Below are 18,747 nucleotides of genomic sequence, written 5' to 3' on the forward strand. Positions count from 1 at the left end.
TAGTGACTCTATATCATCACCCTGTGGTGCACATTGTTGTATCTTGAAGGAGACTTTTACTCTGAATAACACACTTACCTTTTATTACTGCAGCTCCCAGATCCTGAAAGGATATATCTTCTGCTCTGAAAGAGTTTTATGCTCCTAATCTCAGGTTTAACATATATATGTTTGTTAAATCAAGACGAATAAGAAAAGCACAAAAAAACCCCCTACTATCTGGCAAGGCTCTTTTAATGTACTTTTACCAAACCACAGTACATACTTCAAATAAGGCCTAACATTATACTCTTTATAAATTTACAAACAATTTATTCTCCTTAAAGAGACCATATTTCTTTTATCAGTCCTGCGTACTTCAATGAATTATATGTTTATTCAAGCATTACATAGCAAACATAGCCATAAGTCTGTCGACTAAATGCCTGCAACGGAGAAATCTCAGGTACATTATACTCTTGGATTGGGGTGGTGGGAGGGTTGTATTTAAATATTGTAACTGAAATATCCTGATTATACTTCCTCTCCCCAGCAGGAATTTGTGCTCATTAAAAAGGCCAGGAGATTACAGTGATTAGTAAAAAGATGCCATATTTTTACACCAACCAGGAGGTACATGTATGTCAGGTGTTAGGCCAGGTTTATAGGCACTTCACCCTTGGCTTGACTTTCACCTTTATACTGAGGGAAGAGCTGGAGGGATTGATTCAGTTTTTTCTGCTAAGGCTCAGCTCTATTCCTTTTTGGGGCATAGCCTACTTGCCAGTTATGTCAGGGCAGGTATGAGATTAGTAAATAGGATGCATTTCTACAGCTTGAACAAGATGACACTGAGTTAACTGAGCTCTGGCCTGATGTTGGGTGCAGAATGCTTACATGTGGCATACAGGGAAAGACTGAAAAAGAAGAGTAGTGAAATATTCTGCCTCAATGATATTTGATAGTATTCTGCAGTAGCAGGATCTGTTGTGTTTATGCATCTAGCTGATATTTGAATCCTCATTCAACCCTAATCTCTGCTAAACACTCTTCTCCTTGCTCCCACATTCAAATGAAATCCACTTGTCACCATCTTGACTGGGAAAGACAGAGAAATATGGATATGTCACTTTGTGAGCAGCACTAAGGTCTGAGATCCAAGATAATTTGCCAGTGAGACTGATTTATGGGGACCCTCTCACTAATAGTAATCACTCTGTATGCAAGGCAGATGTGACAGGAGGCATGCACAATAAAAAAGGCTTCAACTCCATGTCATGAAGACTGAGAAACATGTGCCCGCTCTAGCCCAATCTACTGCTTCCAGAAGACCAATAATTAAATGGGGTGAGGGAAGGGAGCCGGGGGGGGGGGGGGGGGGGGGTTGAGGGAGGAGAAAGGGGAGCCACAGGAGCAAATCCAAATTAGGCAAATTGTTAGCTTCAGACACTACATGCCAAAGCATTTGGGCGATCCATTTAATTCCCAAAGAAACGAAGCGAGGTTAGTTTAGTTTGATATTTACATAGCAGCATATAGCTGTATCAATCCTTTCTAGCCAGTTTAGCATTTCTTAATTAGCAACGTTCAAATGGGGTAATAGCATTCTCAATGAGCTAAATCCTCACAGAAAGGACACCATTGCATCTCATCTCCCAGGCTCTGCCTTTGCAATGAGCAGCTTTCCAAGAGCAAAGGCATTGTATGCAACAACTATTTGACCTTGATGAATCTGAGCAACTGAAGATCAGTTCCAAATAAAAGGTCTTATTAATTAGCATACTGAGTGAAAATTACACCCCCTGGAGAGAGCCAGTGAAAGGCCAATGTTCCAGTTTGGTTTTAAAAAAAATACGGCGTAACAGGGGCCTCAACCTTGATCAGGCTTCCTACACACACATTAATTTTGTTCTGTTTTGAAGAAGTTGGATTTTGCATCTATTGTTGGGTTTCAGTGGATCAGTCACAATTTAAGTGCACAATGCAGTGAATGTAGGCTCTCAAAACTTCTACTGAAATAGAATTAGCTGGGCCTGCATAATTTTGGTCCACAGAAATGGAAATTAACTAAACACGATCCTAATCATACTTTTCTCCTGGTTACAGCAGTAGCAGTTTATAAATCTCTAGGACTAACTCCCACTGGGATGACTCTCTATATAAGTGTAATGCCAAAATACCTTGGGGATGAGATAAGCAATGCTCATATGATTTTACAGTAGATATTTAAAAAAAAATCAGAGAATGAGGGCATAAGGAATTAAGCTTAGCAAGTCATTTAGTCCAACCCATTTTTCAAGAGAGGATTATTTTTGTATAAATCATCCCAGCCAAGTGTTTGTTTAACCTGCTCTTAAAAAATTCTCAGGATGGAGCCTCTTCAACTTCACTAGGTAATTTGTTCCAGTACATAATCAACCTCATGGTTAGAATTTTTTCCTAATATCCAATCAAAGCTTCCCTGTCCTGTCCCCTGTGGGCACAGAGAACAGATAATTACCATCTTTTTTTGTTGATGTTGGAAAGAATAGAAGGAAATGAAACACATGCATCTGAGAACCAGTATTGACATTTCTTAGGGTACTTAAATTATTTAAAAGAAATAATAGGTCTATTTCTCCATTAAGTGATTTTAATAGCAATAGGAATTTACGAAAGTGAAACTAAGCTAAAATTAAGTTTTTCCTTCAGAGAGTGACTGTGTTATAAAGCTCTGTCTTTGCTGAGAGACAGCATTAACTATGCTATTCTGAAGTCAAGCAGAAGATAGTCTGTAAGGTGCAGAACTACCCTAACTAAATATTATATATATTTCAAAAGCTTTTGTGAGATGGAGTTCATTTCATCCAGCGCTATGAAAGGATGTGCACAGAACAGCATATAGAATGCAGAGAGTGATTTAAATACAAAAGGTAAGAAGGGAGGGGGAAATGGGAGAGGCAGGGGGGAAAAGTGCTGGGAGAGGCAAACAAGCAAAGAACCCATAGGAACAAAGGGGTCACAAAAGCTAATCCAGGTAATGAGATAAGAATCTGTAGTCCCTGTTTAAACCATGCTTAATGCAATCCAGCCCATGGGTGATTTCTTCTTCTGCGGTTTCCCATTGAAATCTGTTTTTAAAGGTTTTCTGCCTAAGAACAGCTACCCAGAGTTTAGTGATGGAGTACTCAGGCAGGCTGAAATGCTCTGCCAGAGGCCTTTGTGTATTATTATGGGTTATGACGTGTGAGGTTCATTCACCTGAAATTCTGCCAATGTCATATATGCCATCACCTGCTTAGTGTCCCTCTGCTTTTTGCATTGGACAGATGAGGTGAGAGCCCTGCTACAAGTCCTGAACTGTTGGTAATTATGTATACAGAGTATAGGTACTCATGTACTTTATGGCCAGCATCTCCCCTGTACCGAACAGTGCTGTAGCAATGAAATTGGGTGCCTGGGACAAAGCCTGCAGTGGCAGTCTGCCTTCACCCTGTGCACAGACCTGGGCACATACCACCATGCTTGCCGGGGAGTGCATGCAGCAGCGGGAGCCGCCCTTCCCCTATCCTTGCAGCACCCTGAAATGAGCTGCTTGCAGCTCTGTCCCGCACCCTGCCCTGGCTGGACAATGCCTGTTGGCACCCATTTGCTTGGTGCCCGGGGTGGTCACCCTGCTCACCCCCGCTTCCTATGGTACATATAAGAGGGAAACATTTTGACTGGAGGGGATGTGAATGGGTAGTTCATCTATTGGCATTCCAAGCATTGCCTCAAAAATCAAATCATGTGTTTTCTTGTTTGTTCTTTCATATAATTCACATCAACTAACACCTAGTTCTTGTTTCTTAAGACTTAAGGGATTTTAGCTGCCTGCCCTAACATGCCTGACAGGAATGTTCATTAAATACGAGCTCATTACAGCAGTCATTTTGTAGGATCAGGTACAGCGGAGGCTACTATATGTTTTCAGCAATCAATAGCTCTGCTACGTTTCTAGTGATTTAAATGGTAATGTCACTGCTCTGGCTTGTGGAAAGGGCAGAATTAATTCTGAAAAATGTGATTTACAGTGCCTGCAAATTTATTATGCCCTAATACATTAGAACAACAACATGGATTAATGCTAAAGCAAGGGATACACACTTTTCTCATGTCCTGGTTGTTTAATCTAGATGTTTTTTTCCCATTCAGTAAGATTCAAAAGGGGCCTAAGCAGACAATATTGTAGCCTAGCTTATCTTAGAAGGAACAAAGAAGATGAACCAGATTTGGCACCTGAATCTATGAACAGCTTCAGGTGTTGTTTTGTTGTTCCCTTTTTATCAAAGTAGCCATTCTGGTTATACTACACCTGTTAGAACAATTGCTTCACATTTCTTGGTTGTTATCAGGAAAATAAAACCTTCATTACATTCAAAAGAAACATTTCCTGTGCTTAAACCTCTTAGAGCCATGCTTTCTTTTTTATGGTGCCTGGTCTGATTTTGTTTGTGTTGCATCCATCAAGCATTTTTCTTTCCACCCTGAGGTATCTGGTAGTCGATAGTTACTGGGCTTTTCCCCCAATCTGTGTGAAGGGCAGAATCATACAGAACATCAGAGGTAGAGTTAGACTGTACTTTGGATGGTCAAGAAAATGCAGTTTGGGTAACAACTTATTCAAATCAACTTCAAAACTATAATGGGGCATAAGCAGACAAGGTTTTTTGGGTAAATGTGATATCTTTTATTTTCCTACCTAATCCTGCTGCATTTCAAGATGGACACAAACCATCCATGTCTAGTACTTTTCCACCTGTCTTTACTCTACTCACACACATTTCATTCTTCAAAATGAAAAGAAATTGTGTGTGAGTACTCAACAAATATGCACATGCCATACAAAATAGTGGCATGTTACCTCACTCACATGCTTTATGTGACCTCAGTGAAAACGCTACATAAAGTGAAATAGAGGGAGACTAAAAATTTTCCTGATGTTACACAATGTCAGAAGCAAAGCTGGTAACAAAACTGAAGTCTTTACTACTATTGCTTTGCTCCAGATGTAAGACAACATTCCCAATGGGATGAACAGTCTTCTACTAAAGCATACAACTATTTTCCCCTTTACGGACTACTACAGTACAAATATAGCTGCAACAGATGAACCAGTCAGAGCACATTGACAATTTGTCATGTAGACAATAACTGTGTTCCATAAACTAACATCCCAAACAGGAGTAAAGCTTTGGACTATGATACAGCAATTGTCCGAAAGGCTGGCAACAACCAAGCTATAATCAGGTTCCTTGACCTCACTGGGTTTTGTAGCCTCACTGTTTCCCTGTTCGTTTTTACATGCTTTTCTTAAAGTCCAGTTGTTGTACTCCTGTGCCTTCAACAACACACTTGTTCTCATATTCCAAGCTAAATTATTGTGGAGAAGGAACACGACGACACTAAGTTTTTTTAAGGGATGGATCTTTTACATTCATGTAATCCTATAATGCAGAAAATAAGATGCCTAGTGAATGATAGCTACAGTGAAACTCACTAAGGGCAAATCATTTTGATCAAACAACAACTCAGGGCACTTTTACACATGCTCTGGGGGTGGTGGGGGCAAGGGGGAGCACTTTAATTAGAGTGGTCCGAGAGCTGCTCTAATTAAAGAGCCCCAGCGTCTCGTGTATTAGTCCCCACATTTCAAAATTGCGTGGGGGCGCTTGAACTAAAACTTGTTTGATGAGCTTTAGTTCAAGTGCCCCTGCTGCCATTTTGAAGTGCAGGGATGCTAATACATAAGACATGGAGGCTGGTTGGAGCGTGGTAATTACCAGGAGCACAGTACTTAATTGAGTCTGCTCTGATGCGCTGTAATTACAGCATGTCTATAGGCACTTCTTGCTCACATCCTCAGCTGACCTAAATGGGTTTAGCCCTCATGAAACCAATGGAGCAACATGGATTTATGCTGCTGTGGTCCAGCTCAGAATGTGCAATAAAGGCCAGCTGAAAGGAAAGAAAAACTGAACATAGCCTAACTACTTCTTTTAGCTGGGCAACCCCTCTTTCTGCATTGAACTGCCTTCTGGGCTGCAGGGTTGTTGGTTGGAGTCGTGCTGGTCTAAGGACATAGGCAAGGTTCTTTGGGTAGATGTGATCTCTTTTATTAGACCAACTAATAACAACAAGCCGGAATATTTGGAGAGGCTTGGGTATATTTTGAGCCTTTTCTCATGAGGCAGAGACTTCTGTCTTTTTCAAATTGATTTCCTGTTACTAGAGAGGAAAAAGTATAGATAATGATCAGAACAGACAATGCACAAGTGAGCAGCTGTTAGGATAATTAAAACTATTTAACATTTCTATTCTTTTATTCATCAATCTGGTGTCTAAGAGAACTTTCATTAAAGAGAGACATTCATAAAGAATATTAGGCATACATACATTGTTTTTTTTTCATTCTAATTTGCATGCTGTCACTTTGAGAGGGGGAGATTTCTGTTTCATTTCCTCTAGGATGGGATACCAAATCTGATAAACAGCGTTTAGTGTGACATTTTTTGGAAAGCAGAACCTAAGTCTCATCAAGCCTGCTGCACAATAGAGGATAAACTGAGGGAGAAACCATATTAAAAGCTACTGCTTATCAGACTGAAAAGTAGCTTCATATTTCAGTAGAGAGCCTGGAAATTAGATGCATCTGCCGTTAAAAAGAGATGCTGTTCTGATTAAAATGTAGTGACTGAATAGACTGACTTCTAAAATGAACTCTTAGTGCTACAATAAACTTACAAATAAACACCCCCCCACTCTTTGTCAGTCTTAGTCAAATATTGCTAAAAGCCACCTTTTATATGCACCATACTATCTGTAGAGAAAAAAATGCTGCCCTACCTATTAAGTGGCAACTGCCATGGAAAGACAAATATGTGCAATAAAACAAAGGTACAATGCATGTGGTAGGCAGAATACTCATGTTCTGACTTAAATTGTGCATTCTTGTAAAGGTTAATTCTCATTGTAAAGGTTATTTCTAAGGTCAACCAAATATGGAATAAGGGGTATTTGAATTAATACAAAAGAAACAAATCAGAAGGTCGATTGCTAGTAAAGGCTGTATTTACATCAAGGCTGTATTGACCTTCTGAGGTCCCTTCCAGCCCTAATTTTCTACGATTCCTAATTTGATTTTTCACCATTCTGCCCATGTCAGAACCTCTTTGGATTTTCCCAGCTAATTTCCTAGGAAATTTACCTCACTAATTCCAAGACTCATAATTTTGGAATGAGAATTTTGCTCTTAACATCCATGGAAGCAGGAGCAGACTATTTTAGAAACATCATGGGTACCTCCCTGCTCCTGCCAAAACAGCCAGCAATGCAAAGAATCACATGTTCAAACTGAGTACATGATTAAAATAGATGACTTGAAGAATATGCATTATGCTTCTTTAAGTATTTTAGCACATTTTAGACCCAGAATAGAGTTTTGTGATCAGTAGGGTTCACTCTGATGTAATTGAGGTTTGTCTCATATAGGAAGATGTATATAGTCCTTTGCCAATAGCTCACAGATGATATGTGGCATTTTAACAGTGCATCTGGTCAATACAGACTCTCTTGCAGGTACCTGTGAACTTCTTCATGAATCATGTATGAATTTTTGGCACAAAGAGGAACAGGTGCAGTTACCTGGAGTCCTAATAGAGGTCTCCCAGTGCCAGCACTGAAAATCAGAGAGGAGAACTCTTTTGGAACAGAGATGGGGCTTGCAGGCTTATTCAAGAGGCTCATATTAGCTTGCTGCTTTGAAGTCCCTGGGCATCTGAAGGAGTCCACTGGAAGCCTAATCCCCATAGCATTTTAGCAAGTGGGCTCCAAATTAGGCAGCCATTCAGTGTTTGAAGACAGAACAAGTGATGGTCTGCAGTATCATGTCCACTGTTTCAAACTACTTAGCTACCTTGCTGCCAGGAAATACACTATTCGTAATGTAACAGTGTGATTTTCAGTAACTAAATTACAGGGTGAAGAAGGGAGTGTTTTATTCATCTTGAGTTAGAAAAGTCATCAAAGTATTGAAGTTTATCACTACCTTCCTCTTGCTCATGAAGCTACCCTGCCAGCTGGCCAAAGGAAATGAACGCAGCTCTAATGAACTGCCTACGAAGAGATACAGAAGTTTGGAAACCAGATGATTAAGGAAATAGACACTGTCTTCATATTTAAGACGCTGGTTATATCTATCCAGGTCAGTAATAGCTAGAGGTTGTTTCCATGAGATGGCTGCTCATGGGTGTGTGCACATGGAAGAAGCTGATGGTCTCAATTTAGTTATTTATGGACAGATGTCACCATCACAGAGACAAGCACTATAAATAATAAGCTTGTTGCTAGCTTAACCAGCAGCCCAAAAACTTGGTCGGGGTTGGGAACAGCCATCCGCTTGCCCTTCTCAGCCAGGGATGAGGCACTTTATTTGGAAAATCTGCATTATAGTGATATGTAGGGTAAGGAAAAGCAAAAGTACCCCAGTTTCTCAGGTAGTGAATCTGCCCCCTCTCACAAAAACTACATTTAATTAGAAAGCAAACGCTGTTGCTGCCAGCAACAGCAGCACAGTCTAAGGGCCTTTTATGTCTTACATGATGAGCAGTACAAATGGTGATCAGTGTTATTGCCAGCTCAAGTTTGGAGCAGTCACCTGTGCAGGCCAACAGAGGCTTGGAGGACTGAAAGGTAAGAATCCTACCCCTCCTGTTCTGGGCTTCCCCCTTGCTCCCTGCGCTCTTTTCCCGGGGCTCCCCTCTTTCCCACCCCCCATCCCAGGGGGTTCCTCCTACTGCTCCCCACACTTATTTGTGGCTGCCCACACTGTCTGTCTCAGGGGAAAGGGAAGGGAAGGGTTAACCTACCTGCCCAGCCCTCTTGCCCTTGCCCCTACCAGGCTGCTGCTCATATCTGGGCTAAGTCTGCCCAAAGAGCAGCATTGATGGCCAGGCAGACAGATTAACCCTTCATTGCCTGCTCCCCCAGGACAGACAGTGTGCGTAGGCACAAGCAAGCAGCAGGAAAGGGGGAGGAGGGCAGTGAGCAGGAACCTGGGGTGTTGGGGACAGTGTGGGTGAGTAGTGGGTTATTTACATTACAGGTAGCCTAGCCTGGCTACACCTTAGTTTAACACGAGCCGGATAACATGGATCAGAGACAAACCTGCCCTGGAGTGGCATACCTCTGAGCTGCATAACAAGTGCATAAGACCAGTTTCAGGTGTTAATGTGGGGACAATCCAGGTGTTAGCTCCAGGAGGTGCACAAAATTGCTGTGTAACAAGGCTCTAAGAACATGGATGTTATGTTCTCATTTGATTTATCTTGACCTGCTGAAGTCACAGGCCTGTTTTTATTAAAAAGGACTAACATACCAATTGGAACCAAATATTAAAAGGAAAAGAAAAGTGTGATTTTCTTCAATAGGATAAACAAAAGTTGTGGTCAAGTAGAGATTTGCAACAGTAGAGGACCTGGCTAAATAGATAGCAGTGCATGTCAGATTAATCTCAAAGTACCATTATATTGTTTTGAGGCCTTCTAAGAGAAGAGGTTCTTTTTTTATCCCCTAGTCTTAAACAGGATTAAAGACTCTTCCACTCAGCTGAGAGTGAGTGATAGATGATAATCCTAGAAGCAGAGCAGTGCCAAGCACAAGAGAAACAAAGTTAGTTTCCCATCCAACTGGAACCTAACCTCTGTACAGTTACCTGAGAAAACAGTCAATGATTTTTTTAGAACTGGCCGTGTTTACATGCTGAGTCCAAATCCATATCCCGAAGAAATCAGTGGGTTTGATACTATGTTCGCTACAGTGATTCGGCAAGTCCAGCTTGTGATGCCAGGGACTTTGGGTTTAACTTGTTGAACCAGACTCTCCGACCTTGTTGTCTTGTCTGGCAAACTGCGTTTATAAACAAGGAAGAAATGATGAGACTTAGAAATACAAAGAAAAGTTGAAATGCTCCAATATTTCTTCTCTAACTTTTTTTTTTAAACCTCCTTTCACTTTACAGCATCAACCAGCATAATTGAACATACAAAGCAAAAAGGAAGAGAGAAATTAAAAGAACAGCACTGCTCAGTTCATGAGATTACAGTTCATTTGAATTTCAAATAAGTCTTCCTTGCAAGCAGGTACTGTAGGAGTGGATTAAAGCTGTGCATGCCAAAACTGTAAATATATAAGGTTATGTGAATCCAAAAATGCCACAGGCATAAATCCTTTCCACAAGAAACTCTTGATATTGGTTCTGTTTAAATGCACAGTAAATGCCCTGCAATACATTCATATCTACATTCTGTTTCACTGCACAACTACCCATAAGGCCCTACGTGTCTTTCAAACCAAATCACTGGAGAACCCTGTTCCTCTGCAGTGGGGAAGCTAAAGCCATTTTATTGCCGTCAAAGATGATATTAGCTATTCAGGCTACCGCTAACCATCACTGCAAACTGACTGCTTCCTCCATAGTGACAAAGCAGAAATTCAGCTGGTTTGAGAGACTGTGTTCCCTGAAGTGCTAGATATTGCCTTTGCCATCTTTAAAATTACCTTACAAAGAACGCAATTAGTCAGGCCAATCTGTATATATTAAATAGTAACATTGTGTGGCTGTTGCACTCTGAGCAGAGTTGTCCAAGCCTCTTGTTGCTTTACTTTACTGCCTGTGAGAATGCTGCTACAGAGGCCTTCTTCACAAAGGGATTTAAACCAGAGATTTAAAGAACAAACCAAATTGGTATGCCAAGGACAGAAAAAAGTATTATGTGAATTCTGTTGGATCAAATGCATTCACTAGAACTGTACTAATTTCTGCGACAGCCTATTAAAAAAAGAAACAGAAGCAAACAAACAGTAAAGTTTGGCTCTAATTCCCTACTACAATGCTTATGCCTAAGTACAGTATACGCCAATATATCACAGGTAGAGCTGAATTTAAGTTGGCATGTGACCTCAGGTCAGCAGTGTCATAGCCAAAGATACAGAAAACAGACTAGGTCTACACACTCGAACGGTATCATCCTCCTTCAAATTTGAACAACAAAACAAAATAAGCTTCCTGTGCTTTGTGATAAGCCTCTCTGCTAGAAAGAATAATAATAGTATTTTTACATTGCTGATAAGTACTGTACACAATCAACATTTTAGGTGCCTGTGTCAAAGATGAACTCTTACAGTGTTGGCACAGGTTGGTGGCATTATGAAAATTGACAGATATTAATAAGCGTCAATCCTCTTTTCCCTGCCCCCCACCCCTAAAACTTTGACCCCCCCCAATTCAAACAACACCAAATGTAACATTTTATGAACAAGACCTGGGTATTATGGCAACCTGTCTAGAACTGACCATGTGTGAAAGAAAAGAACACAGAACATTGGACTTGTCCGCCGTTCTCAAGACAAAAATATCCACATTCTAAAGGGCTTTTAAAAAATGTAAAAAATTGGCCCTGTTATCATTATGGGAATTTAGAACACCTCTAAAACACACACAGAAAGACAGGTATTATTGACAAATTTTAACCAATGCTGAGGCTCTAAAAGCTGCTCTTTGTTGTTGTTGTTTGGATACAGAAGGGGCAATTCATTGTAAATGAATATTAAAAAGTATTTTTCTTAAATGCTAGTGTGTTATTTCTTCCCCCCCCCCATCTCAACGGTTTTGTCTGTCACTTGCTTCTCCAGTTGTGCTGATCTTTTTACTGTAGATGTGCTCAAGAGTCCGAAGTAGAGTGTTTTCTTCTCACTGAAAGAGTCATCCCCAATCCCACCCCAGCCATAATGCCAACCCCCCTCGTCCCCATACACACACTTTTAGATAAGCCATTCCTTTTTGCTTTCATCAATAGTCTCCGTAAAGTTGGGGTCATTGTTCATGATGGCTGCATCGGCACTCTCGGCAGACTCCGCCCCTTTGGCCTCGTTAGTGTGGTAGGTCCCCTTGTGACGGAACATGTAGCGTATCAGGAACACAAGTGTGCAAAGGATGGTAAAGATCACGACAGCGATGACACCTAAGGGCGAGGGGGGAGTGTCAAAAATGAAGAAAAATGCAAGATTGTCACTTAACCCCCCCCAAAGATATTCTTATATTTATGCAGCTACAGAAAATCAAAAAGTTACTTTTTGAGCAGTTATATTAGTAAGAATATACTCTTTAATTCAACACTGCTTGCTACAAAGATAAGGTACCATTTTTATTTTTAAGAAATGTTGGAAGATAACAGTTTTATTTCTCAGAAAAAATTACATGGTACACTTGGACTCCGTCATCCTCCCCCTTATCATGTTGATAATTCATGGAGCAAACAAAACAAACTTGGTCATCTGACTATTCCTTATTACAGGGCAGGGAAAGCGGCTGGGACACCTGCTCATAAACCTAAATAAGGGTCCACATTGTGTGTTCTGTAATTTGATAAAGAAAAAGTGTCTCTCAAAAGTTGTGGGGTTGGGAATGGTTCTGCTTTGAGCTAGGGGTTGGACAAGATGACCTCCCAAGGTCCCTTCCAACCCTAAATTTCTATGATTCTATGAAAAGCTAGCTTTGCTTAGATGCTAATTTAGCACCTGACACCATGAGCAAACTTATTAACTCAAATGGGATCCATGAGTGGACAAGCAGAATGTGGCCCCTAAAACAGGGCAAGATTAACTTGATCTTTTGTCAAAGAAAGCACTCAACCCAACATGCAGCCTTTCGTTCTGAGAGCTTGATTTTCCCTCAGTGGGTCCTGAATTAGGCTTTTGTTAATTTGTCTGTACTAATTCACTGGACTAATGGCAAGAAATGTTGCCAGTTATACTAATATAGTTATACTGGCATAACTCACCCAGTGGATTCTTCTATTACAGAATGAGAAAGGCTTTCCTTTGCCTTGGCTTGAACTGCTTCCAGAATGACTAAATCAGAGGAGGATCATTTTATACCAGAATAATCCATCCTGGTTTAAATTCATACCTTACTTTGTGCTAGTGTAACTTTCCTATGTAGATGACCCCGTAGTAAACCAGGCAATTTGAATGGTTCTGCTGTTACCACCTACACTCAAGCCACAAATCATCTTAACTAACATTTATTTTTTCCTTACCTCCTATAATGGCCGAGTTCCTGTTAACTCCATCTCCTATAGCTTGGCCATTGTATGGGAAATCAGCACTGGCTGTAAAAAGGGAAGCAAAGATTCATGTTATAACACCACCAATTAATGAAAATGTGTACATTGGCTTGAAACAGCAGTGTTCAATCCCTGGCCTTTGGGCCAGATCTGGCCTGTGGAGCCATGTCAACCAGCCTGAAGGGCTCTGCATTGGTCTGAAAATTTGGCAGTGGTGCAGCAATGGCAGCATTAATTGCCACTCCCCTTCTGCCATATGTCTGGAAGCTGGGGAACCCTGTGGGTCAGGTAGTGAGGCCTGCCGTGCTGTGCACTAGACTGGGCACATAGCATGGAGCGAAGTGGTATCTGGGCATGCCGTGCCCAATTTGGATGGTACGAGGCAGGATCCAGGCATGCAGTGACCAGGACCCATGTAGGAGCCAACCCCATCCTGTGGTTGGGCCCCACATCACTTATCTAGCCGGCAAGACCAAAAGGTAGATCACTACTGGTTAAAAAAAAAAATACACTTGCTTCAATCCCAGCATTCTTAAGTGAAAGTTAAAAAGAAAGTTAACTGTTATCTTTATTTAGTATTTACAAAAAGAAGAAAAAAAGATGTTCCCCTTCACCTGAGCCCAAACCTCTTTTTTCCTCTTCTCCACCCTATGTTGCTCATTCTAGAAGCTAAATCAAGTAAAGGAGGCAATCCATCAGCATATATTAACCTATAGTTGAATAAGTGCATGGCATGTTCCCCTAACAAAAGCTTCCATGGCTTTACATTGACTCCTTAATGACAGAGGAAAATAGAACGCATCCAATGCAATTTCTGCTACTGACCACTGCTGTCTAGTGGGGATTCCAGGGTTTGCAATCATTAGGGAATCTCATGTGATCCTTAGAGACTGTGTGAATAAAAAAAGTATTTTTGTGTTTTTTGGGTACACAACCCAGATTCAACAAATAAGCAATTGCTTTGTGACAAAGCCAAGCCACAGAACCAGTTCAGAAGGAGTGTAGCATATGAATGGGAGATTCTTGTTTTAGTATCCATTGAATACGGTGAAGTATTTTCAGAAGGAATCTCTTGTATTTGGTGTATCATCAGAATTCTTTCATGTGGCCCATACTGCAGTGTTGAACTGCTGTATCTAAGCGAATGCTGAAAGTTGTGCAAGGAGTTATAAATATTTAATACTTTGTCAGTGAAATACATATTGCTTCTAATGAGCCAACAAGATGGGGGGGGTGGGGGTGGAGGCAGCACTGGAAGCAATTAAAGCTAATTTCAAATACTGAGTGATGGAGGTGGCGCTTTTTTTTCTTTGCTGTATTAGGTCACAATTAGAAGCCATTTGTATATTTACTGCTTCCAGTGACTTGTTAAAGGGTTTAAAATGGGTCTATTCAGGTGTCTGAGAAACAGAATAATGTGCCTTTTGTTTTGCAAGGCAGCCATACAAAAGTTAATAGCTCAGGCTCACTATGTGGGCTAAAAAAAAGGTTTAAGGATTGGAGAAGTTTTCTCAAGGATGCTCTAGGATGGAAACAAACTGCTCATGCTTGCTAGTTTATAAGCATCCTTGAACAGAAGCAAGAGGCCATTTCTTGGGTTTGGTTATGAGGGCCTATCTGAAGCAAGTTGCCTGCTTGTCATTTGTCACTACCTGTGCTTCTGAACCAGGCCTCTTGGGCATCTTGCAGATATAGTGCTCTAACTAAGAAAAATTCCAATTTCTGCTTCAAAGAGGGCAGTGACCTTAGGTAACCCTGAAACATCAGTTACAGGGACAGATTTTCAGATTGGCGGAGGAGGCAGTTGTTGGCAAAGCACAACAATAGAATTATCTTTATTATTGTGAGGAAGGAAACAAAAAGGAAAACCTGGCTGTAAACTGAAAGTTGTTTTACTTTTTTTTTTTTTAAAAGCTGTCCATTTGCTTGGTTGTTAAAGACTGCCCTACCCACCATGCTACAGCAGGGTGCAGCAGCAACATAGGAGAGGACTGCTATCTTATGAAGCTGCTGAGATTTCTTGAGTAATTCTTCCTATGCTCTTTCAAAAAGGAACTAGGGAGAAATGATGGTGGTGGTTGCAGGGGTAGGTTGGGCTGCACAGTGAACTCTCTCTCACTAGCAATTTGTATTGGAGCTGGAGGCACTGCCAATGGTAGTGTAGGAAACTGCATGAGGAGTGACACGGACCCCAGCAGGATCCCTCCTGAGCTGCCACATCATCACAGCAGGCTCTAGGGCTGTGAAAGGAAGTCCATGGGGGCGGGGGAGGAGGACCATAGTTCATGATGATAAAAAGCCAGGGAGATGTGATGTGGGTAGTGAAGACAAAAGTAAGTTTGATAGGCTGGGAAGCTATTGGAAAAGGAGCCAGGTCTGAACATACATCTCTTTGCTGGCTGGAGTCAAGTCCAATGGTTTACACTGCTAAAAATCAGCCGAATAAAACAAACCTCACTACAGTCGATGTGTTTTGTCCCCCTTCCTAAAAAGTGTCTCACAGTTCATTTACAGACTGAATTAATTACTGCCTGTGCAATTGTTTCTGTGCCAGAAAAGGGGTCCTTTTCTCATGTCACTGGGAGTTCTGACTGAGGGAGAACGCACCCCAACAACCCCCCTTATGACTCTAGCTTACTAGGTAATGTATGCCACTACCAATAGCATGTGAGTGTGCAACAGCTTAACTAGGGTGGGGTGAGTGGAACATTAGTCCCAGGCACTAAGCTAGAGGGGACACCAGAGTGGCAGTGCCTGGGGACCCTGCATTATGGCAACAGCAGCTAGGGTGAAAAGTGCACTTCTTGCTCTTCAGTGCTCTGCCTAGGGCATTACAATTGCTAGTTACATGACTGGTGTCTGTATACTCCTGAGGTTACTGGGGTGGATGGAGACAGCAGTAGAGAAAGGGAAGTGGAAAGGACATGCTAAATAATCTAGGCTCATGGTAGGTGCTGTACCACTGTTAACACTTCTGCTGCAAGTGTGCAAGAATGCAGTGTGCTATTCTGCTTCCTTGGATATAAACCAAGGTGCCTGAAAATTCCTGCCTCATGGCTACTATTAACAGACCAGCTAAAGATAATACCTAGAAACTCTGCAGTCTGAAACACAGTAGGATAATAAAGCATCTGTGTGCAGCTGCATTACTTGGTGAGTGGCTAATGGGCAAGTGTCTTCCCTCGCTCTTTTTTCATTACAGTTGGGAAACACCCCTCATTTTTTAAATGCTTCCATTAGTTCTGGAACCTTAATTGTACAATATATACCAGTAAGGCTTTGTTCACTGCCAGTTATTTGTACTATAGTAGCCTCAAATAATGACTTGCCAAGATCAAATAAGAGTCATGGAGCTGCAGTTATTATATGTAGCTATCCTCCAAAGCAAAAAGTAATTTTCTTGTCCAGAGGGATTACAGCTGAATTGCTGCTGTAATACTGGGCAAAGAGGAAAAATTAAGACACCTCAGTTATTCAATGCCATTCTAGCTAGGCAAAGTCAGCTCAACTCCATCAAGAGGTTGACTACTTTTTGTTCTAAATGCTGCACATTGCCTAGGCATTGGCTGAGACTATAAGTTAGGGGGAACTAGCGACCTGAGTTGTGAAGGCTGGGCTTGGACTCTATACTAAAACAGATTAATTATTTAGGACTTCCTTCCTGAATTTCCTGTCCCCTTCTCTGTTTTTGAGCTGTCAAGTTCCCATCTGCCTAAACTCACTGGGAAGCAAAAGGTAATGGACACGCAAAAACTTCTACTGTGGAGGCATCCATCCTGGAAAAAAATTACAATTTAGGTTCAGAGATTCTGGGACAAACTCACATAATGCAATGCACTTCCAGGAATACTTCAGTAACCATTGCTATATTTCACAAAGTCCTGTGCTTCGGCACTGGCAGCTGTGTCACTATTCTTGCTCTAAGGTGCCAATATCACCCAGTAGCAAAAAAATTCCAATAACTATTGTGCCAAAATACCAGGCTGTTCTGTGGGTGACAACTGACTGGAGACATCTGAACTCACGTATGTCCTATGGATGCAGTGTCTCCCAATACAGTTGCACAATGAAGGGTAGATGCTATTGTTCTTTGTATCATTTCCTCTCATTTAGGGCTTTTGGGTTAGTTTTGGATTGGAACCTAAGCATAAATCATATTCTAGAGTAGGGCCTAGAGCAGGGTGTCTCACTCGAATGACTTGGCAAGCTGGATCTGAATGGAGGGACTTCTCACTGCAGCTGTTAGTGCTATCAATTAATGAGTCTGCAGCTCAAACCGCATCACCAACTGCTGTCCATTTTAGGCACCAGAGGCAACTGAAAACACTAAATTCAGTGGCAACATTCCTCCCCTGCCGTGGGTGCTGGCTGTGCCAATGAAGTGGCCTCAGTAGCTGCAGCAATGGGAGCTGAACACTGGCAGTGTCAACTCTGTTGGTGATGGCAGTTGCAGCCAAAAGGTCCACAGGCTGAAAGACTCAGCCCCGTGGGCTGCATGGCACCCCTGACTTCTGGGCTGTCTCCTCCTTTCACAGCTGTACTGGCTGTGTTCAATTTCAGATCAGCTTCAACGGGTGCTGCAGAGTCAATCGAGGGAGAGCTTACTTTTCAGGGACTGTGCAATCTTCTCAATTCTTTTATTGGCCTAAGCATTAAAGCGAGGCAGAATTAGCCGAACACATGGAGGCGATTAAAGGAATGGCTGCAGGCAAAATCCATGTTTTTAATATTATTTTAATGACTGGGAATTTAAGATCACTATGAGCAGATGTCTGAGGGGCCTAACTTTTCTGAGCACACTTAACAAGATCCTGTAGTATCATCAAAGTCCCTATAGTATGTGTAAAGCTATTAGGTATGGATGGATATCTACAGGAACCACTAGATGGAAAGGGGAGGCAGAACTGGACAAGCTGAGCAGAGGTGAATGTGTGTGTTCAGGGCTAGAGAAATGGTAGATCTGAGATGCTAAAGCACTGAATCCTACTGCAACTTTCTAGCTCCCACAGAGAAGATTTTAAGGGAATGATGTAATTTAAAAGGTCTTGCTAACTTGCCAAACTTAGAATTCAAAAAACTCTTGTTAAATTGGAGAAAGGGTCCAAGATTAATAAGATGAAATGCAATAAAAGACAACAAAGTACTACATTTAGGAAGAAAATAAAATCAAGTCCACAAATTTAAGAAGACTAGCTGGTTTGCCGACAGTATGGCAGAACAGATTTTGTGGGTTAGAGGGCATTGCATTGAATACAAGTCAACAATGGAAAAAAGACAAATTCTGGGCTGTATTAATGTCAGTGTCATGGGTCAGACCCAGAAGATCATGATTCTGCTCTATTCAGCACTGAGCAGCTTCAGCTGGGTCTAGTTTTGGACAGTACATTTTATTATAAAGGATGTAAAAATTAGAGTGCACTCAAAGGAAAATGACACAAATAAGAAGCTTAGCAAACATAACCAATGAGGAAAGGTTGTAGAAACTGGATTATTTAGCATAGAAAACAGATGACCAAGGATTAATGTAAGTATATTCTAATAGACAGAAAGGCTATCTAAAGGACAGACCCTCCATTTCCACACAGGATAGGACACGAAGCAATCAGTTTAAATTTGCAGCAAGGGG

General features: G+C 41.4%; 1 protein-coding gene across 1 annotated transcript in view; it reads right to left on the minus strand.

Moving 5' to 3' along the window:
- Window positions 1–216: 216 nt before the first annotated feature.
- The window catches only part of CNTNAP2 (contactin associated protein 2), a 1,295,029-nt gene continuing 1,276,498 nt past the window's right edge, over window positions 217–18,747 (minus strand). Inside the window, exons 23-24 of the mRNA XM_059729349.1 lie at window positions 13,095–13,166; window positions 217–12,017 (exon numbers count right to left, since the gene is read on the minus strand). Coding sequence (XP_059585332.1) covers window positions 11,818–12,017; window positions 13,095–13,166 — 272 coding nt within the window. The 3' untranslated portion in view covers window positions 217–11,817. The remainder of the gene's footprint in view (window positions 12,018–13,094; window positions 13,167–18,747) is intronic.

This window comes from Alligator mississippiensis, chromosome 5, assembly GCF_030867095.1.
Source record: "Alligator mississippiensis isolate rAllMis1 chromosome 5, rAllMis1, whole genome shotgun sequence".
NCBI classification, from domain to species: Eukaryota; Metazoa; Chordata; order Crocodylia; family Alligatoridae; genus Alligator; species Alligator mississippiensis.